Genomic DNA, 6,118 nt, shown 5'->3' on the forward strand with positions numbered 1-6,118 from the left:
TGGATATGGACACATGTTGCAGATGCAGAGGAAATTAAAAACTTCTCACAGCACATTTCGCAGGGCGGTGGCTTAATTAAACGTTAAGCGGATCCGATGCCGAACCATCATCTGCTCATTATCTTTCCCTGAATTCTGGTTGCATTTCAATGGAGAGGTCCATCATCAAAATGTGCGGCCTGTGGCTGATGTTCTCCATTCACATGAGTTTAATTTCCTGCAGGCCACAAACTATTTGTGGCTTAATGTGACCCGTCGTCGGGCGGGCTCGTTTATGCAGTCCCTACACTTGGACAAACTTTTGTCTTGATGGACTGGCGGAGTTGCAGCTGGAGTTTGCACCACCAAACCAAATGTAGTCGCGGCTACGACTCATGTTGCACCAAATGTTGTCTAATAATCCCAGAATGGACTGAAACTTGGTGGCGGCCGCAAAACTTTTCCACCGACTGCAGCACAGAAGCCAAGGAAGTTCGGCAGAGTGTAGTAGTAGCCAGGGCCAAGACCGAGGATGTGGCAACAGCCCAGCAACATTGGCACATTCATCATTTTTCGGGCCCTGTTGCCAGGAGGAGAGCCAAGGACCAAGAACCAAGGATCTCGGCCGGCTGGCGACAGCAGCTGTTGCAGCAATGCCGCGGCAACTTCTTGTCACATGTCACGTCGCTGCAGGGGAGGCACAGGACCAAAGGACAAAAGGACGACGGGACGTCACAAAGAATGCGAAACAGGCCCAACACAGTCGTCCTTTTTTGTCATTTTTTCAAAGCCTTTCGAAAGTTTTACGTCACTGATGGGAGTCTTTCAGCCACAGTTGGTATAATAGAGTTCCAGTTATTAAGTGAAGCTTTAACTGTTTCAGTATGGAACCTCCTTTTTCTTGCTTTATTATTATTTTGGTAATTTTACTATAGGTAGTATGTACACTGTACACTCAAAAAATATACCTAAATAAATAATAGTTTCATAATAAAATAAAATTTTTGGTAAGGACTTAAAGGCATAGTCCCTAGATTCTGCTTTAGGAAGCTGCAAAAGAAAACCAGCGCAATATGTTAATGATCAGCATTCCGAACTGTACTACTAATACGCCGAACAAACCTAATAATAATTGGTGCTGAATAAATATACACTATCATACCATCTTTGGTATATTTTAAATTCTTGTTTTTTTTTGGAAAACGTATAGCAACATTTCGAATAGCCAAAGTAGTCTAATTCATTCTTATATAATTAAGAACTCATATACGTATATTCATTGCAATAAGGAACAGCATTGGCTATGAAGTTAAATGTTTAATTTTTAAGGATTTTTTTAAGTTTCGTAATCAGTAATTGGAACTATGGATTCATGGAGACATGGATACTTTCCTAAAATCAATGATTGTTGAGTTTAGGCGGTGTTATTCAACATTACAATACTTACGGGCAGAAGATCAAGTGAAAACCGATCAGAATTGATCCAATATTTGTTTATAAGTAAATATCAATACTAATAAATAAGATATTTAAAAATAAAAAAGCAATGTTGGTGGGACTACGTTTTTAAAAATATTGTTTATTTGTGCTATTCGAGTCAGTGGATCGGGCAGTAAGTCTTAGGTGGGAGGTGAGATTCTTAGGCCTTGCCCTTGCCGGTGCGCCTCTTGACGGTGGCACGGCGACGGGCGCCGCCACGACGTCCACCCCGCCTGCGTCCACCTCGGCGTCCACCGCGGCGACCTCGGCGACCTCCGCGGCGACCCCGGCGACCTCCCCGGCGTCCTCCACGACGACGGCCGGCACGAACGACGCGGCGGGCACGGGCGTCATTCTTGTTGGGCCGCACAACGGTGTCCTTGTCCTTGGTGGCGGTGGCGGAGTCCTGGTCCTGTTTGTTCTCAGTGGCAACGGCGCCATTTTCGCTGCGGGCCTCCAGATCGTTATTCTGCTGCTCCTGCTCCTGTCGCTCGACCTCCTGCTCCTGGGCGGCCAGAGCGGACTCCTCCTTGCCGTCCGTGCTCTTCTCGACCAGCTCGGAGCCACGGCGGGAGCTGAGGACTCGGCTGCGCTGGGCCGCCGCCTCGGTGGAGACCACCAGGCAGCAGAGGGCCGCCAGGGCAAAGATCAGGCTGAATTTGGCTGACATACTGTTACTCGGGTCGAACTGTTGCTTGTGGCAGGCCGGAAGTGGTTGTGATGCCTTCTGGGTGTCACCTCCGGTTTTTTATACTCCTAAAGAGCTCCGTTAGAGCTAGCCAGTATCACCTGTTTAAATGTTTTCCCACTGCAAGATGTTGCAACCCACTTCTCACACCTTGCCCAGCTGTGTTTGCCCCCCGCATCTCGATACCGTATCGATGCTATTAATTTGATCTTTTGTTTACCCTTTCGCCTTTCAACTGCAGCACATTTTCCGGTTCCTCCGCTTACGCTTCATTTCCTTACAAATTGCTTGCCCTCCGGCTGGCTTGGCTAACTCCACTGCGTCCGCAAATAATTGGTTTCTGGCTCCTTGTACCAGAGCCCGCTGGTCGGAACCGGGCGGAGAGGGGAAATATCATTTAAAAAGAATAAACGTAAATAATCGAATTGTGCACAAAAGCGTTTTAGCTGCGCTTTCGTTTGATTTAGTCGAGCAATGCTCGTGGCCCCTTTGGCTGGCTGGGTAATTCAGCAGGATTCCGTCTGTGGGGCTTCCGGATTTTGCACTGCAAATAATCATGTGATCCGTAGAAGGGATCTGACTCGTATTGAAAAAATGTTTGTAAGCTAAAATTGAAACTAAAAAATTCTAAAAATAAGCACAGTATTTAACAAATGTCATTGAACATAAAAGATTCCAAGCACTCATCATTGAAGTCAACCAATTACCATTTGCGCCTTATGACAATTATTTGATTAATGTTTAAATTACTAAATTTATTGATACTTTTTATTTATTTTGTATTTCCTAAATAAAACCTAAAACTATTTAGTTTTGACGCATCAAATAAAACTTGACCTTATAAATTTGTATCATTTTTGTTCTAAGCAAGTTAAAAAATGTGTGATTAAGTCTGCTAGGCGTTAATGCACTTTTGAAAATGCAATAACGCCTACAGGCGTTTGGTAGAATAACCAGGCTTTATTGCATGTACCCACATTTTTTTAACAGGGACTTTGTTTGTCCGAAAAATGTTAGACGGTACTTGAGAAACAGGTCTCTAGTCAGTTAATCAAAAATGTATAATTATAATTATAATTTTAGGGCAAAAATTCAAAAATTAACCAACTGAAATTAAATTTAAGACTTCGAAAATTGCATACAAGAATTTGTTTGTACAAAAATACCCTTTCAAGCACTTTTAAAATTTAATTTAATAATTTAAGAACTTAGATCAGCATAATATAGTAGGAATTATACAGTATTTATTATAATTCTCCACCAGTTATTGAATTTGTCACAGTGAAGTGTATATAGAGTACAATCCGCGACTATTAAAAAGTGCAGAGCAAACAGCTTGAAGCGATTTAGTTGCGCGATTAAATGAATTACAAATTTGCGCTGAGCCCGGAGCTGGTTGTGCGGGAGGAACAGGATCGCAGGATGCCCTGCCCCAGTGATTCCCGTACATATTTATCTTGAGATACATATACTTTGGGCAACTTGCCAGCAATCAAACATATTTATTGCGCTTAAACGCTTTGCCAATAATTTCTGCTTCGGCAGCTGTTGGCGGAACCGGAAGAAGGGGCGTCTTAAAGGTGAGGAGCACGTGCCGCCGGAAATCACGTGGCCGACATTTGTTGAAATGATTTACAATTGCTGACTTTTTTTGGGCCTAAACAGCAGTTGCCGACCTGATGCAGACAAATGTCTCACGATATTTAATTTGATTAAAGGCTACGACATTCAGTAAACGAAAGGCGTTCAATTGTGAGCCATGCAATGTAAAGGAATTTATTGGTAGATCCTCGTGTCCGATTTACCAGACACCCATTCAGGCGTGCTTGAAAAACTAATTAAAAAGCGCTTAGTATGTGAACAAAGGATTTTCAATTTCAGTCAACGGCAGAGGGCTCGCATGTCCCACTAACTGGGATTGAATATCCTGAGTCCTGCATTGTCTTTTCCCTGAGAGGAGCATTTTCCAGAAATTTCTTGACCGTAAATGCAGTGCAGGAATATTGTCCATTTCAAAGCTTAAAGTGTGAGAACAGGCAAACTTTTAAAACACCTATATATTACACGTTTTCAAGACAAATTGAAATGCTGTGTTTAGAATTTAATTACGTCGGAGTACTTTTTTTAAAACAAAAATTGGTGCACAAGCTTTTTAAGAAAAAAAGAATTGTTTGTTTATAGTAACCAATGATCTGACAAAATGAAAATTTATACCTAAAAAGGACGATGGATACCAAAAAGCTTGCACATAAAGCATATTAATCAACGTCTTTTGAATGCTTGAATAATATTTCAAAAAACCTTGAGTAGTTAGTTTAGGTAAGGGTAAAAGTAAAGTAAAAAGCACATAAACTAGGTCCCAGATCGCAGATCTCCTCCTGGCGACTCAAGCTCGTCTAAGGCGGGGGAAACACTTGCTCGGGGCCATGTCCTGACAGCGGAGCTGAGACAGAACTCTTTCGGCCTTTGCAGATTTCCCTAAGTTATTTGACTTTCTCCGGGTGCCTCACAAAGGCCCCGAGCAGCAAAAGGGCAAAAATACTATATGGGGGAGTTGGGGGCGACATTTGCCCGCCCTTTTTCTGGTGCCTTGTTGCCAAAACATTGGATTCTGGTTTGTGCCATTGTCAGGCCCGTCGGTTCCCACTCCGGGACCTCTCCAGGAGCTGCCGTGTGCAGCTGGGGTCCCGGGAGCGTGTCAGAGTTTGCATTAGAGCCTGACATGCCTGCAGGGACAATGGCAGAAAACACTACGGAAAAATTTACTTTTCGGCTGAAAAACGCGAAATTTAATGTTATAAATCAATATAACAATCTATTGATACATACAAAAATAATCTGGAGGTCTAGAAATTTATATTATTAATTAACATAAACATATAAAATATACTGATTTAATATTTACCAAAACATTTAACCAGATATATATTGCGAATACAAATTTAAGGTACTGATTTTATTTTAGAGTTTTTATTTTTTGCATTTTATAAATATTAAAAATTGAAAAATAAATGTTGTGAGTCATCTATCTATCTAATCTATTGATACATTTTAAAATTATTTTTGCGGTTTCGAAATATATAATATTTATTTAAACAAACAAATAAAATATATTGATTTTTGAATGCTTTACAAAAATATTTAACGAAATCCTTAAATATTTATTTAAAATCAAAATTTAAGGTTCTTTTTTTTTTTAATTTTTTCAATTTTAAAAATATAATAACGCACGTGATCTTCTAAAAATAGTAATGTTAAACCTATTTTTTAATAGGTTCCCAAGCGATAAAGAAAAGCGATAAAGGTACTTAACACAACATATTATACTATTCCTTTCGAACATACATAGAATGAGGATGAGTGGTTCTTGGCTGAAACTATCTAAAATACGAAATATATTTTTTTGAAAATGAATATTTATTTTGTTTTGACTTTGACGGGAGTAATGACTTTGATTTCTTTAAAGAAATAAATTAGTTTACAAGTTTTCGGCGAGTGCAGGGCAGACAAGTATGTAAAGGCCATTGATGTGTGCTGGCTGTTGTCTCGACTTGATTGAGTTTTATGCACAGTTTACTGCCCCTCCTCCTCCACTCAGCCCTTCCCGTTCCGGAGTGTCGCTTAATAGCCAGCGGGCTAAGCACACGTGCTGTACATCCTTAATTTGGCTGACGAGCTGGGGCTCCTGGTTCCTGGTTCCTGGCTGCAGGATCCCCTTCTCTTAGCCAGTTGCCCCACATTTTTAGCCAGTTTTAAAGCAAACAACCGTCGACTGTGTGTGTGCAGCTTAAACTTGGCCAAGTGAAGTAAAGTGGATTTCTGCAGCGGCAGCCCACTTATGCGTACTCGGGCGGCATCATGGCTCATTGTTGTCTGCTCTCTGTTTGCCATTCACCTTTATTTGCTCTGCGATTTATTTATTCAAAAGCACAACAATTTCCCAAATCTCTTTTTTCTATACATATATTGCTG

The 6,118-nt window shown here is 41.0% G+C and overlaps 1 protein-coding gene across 1 annotated transcript; it reads right to left on the bottom strand.

Annotated features, from left to right (window-relative positions):
- Window positions 1-1,538: 1,538 nt before the first annotated feature.
- LOC119547621 (protein nemuri) lies at window positions 1,539-2,185 on the bottom strand. Its single transcript, XM_037854548.1, has one exon. It carries the CDS (start codon window positions 2,126-2,128, stop codon window positions 1,619-1,621), a length of 510 nt encoding a protein of 169 aa, XP_037710476.1. The 5' UTR covers window positions 2,129-2,185; the 3' UTR covers window positions 1,539-1,618.
- Between the last annotated feature and the right edge of the window lie 3,933 nt (window positions 2,186-6,118).

Source organism: Drosophila subpulchrella, chromosome 2L, assembly GCF_014743375.2.
Source record: "Drosophila subpulchrella strain 33 F10 #4 breed RU33 chromosome 2L, RU_Dsub_v1.1 Primary Assembly, whole genome shotgun sequence".
NCBI classification, from domain to species: domain Eukaryota; kingdom Metazoa; phylum Arthropoda; class Insecta; order Diptera; family Drosophilidae; genus Drosophila; species Drosophila subpulchrella.

Bases quoted from the DNA above. Each gene is read 5' to 3' on its own strand.
- LOC119547621 (XM_037854548.1), bottom strand. From the start codon at position 2,128: ATGTCAGCCAAATTCAGCCTGATCTTTGCCCTGGCGGCCCTCTGCTGC.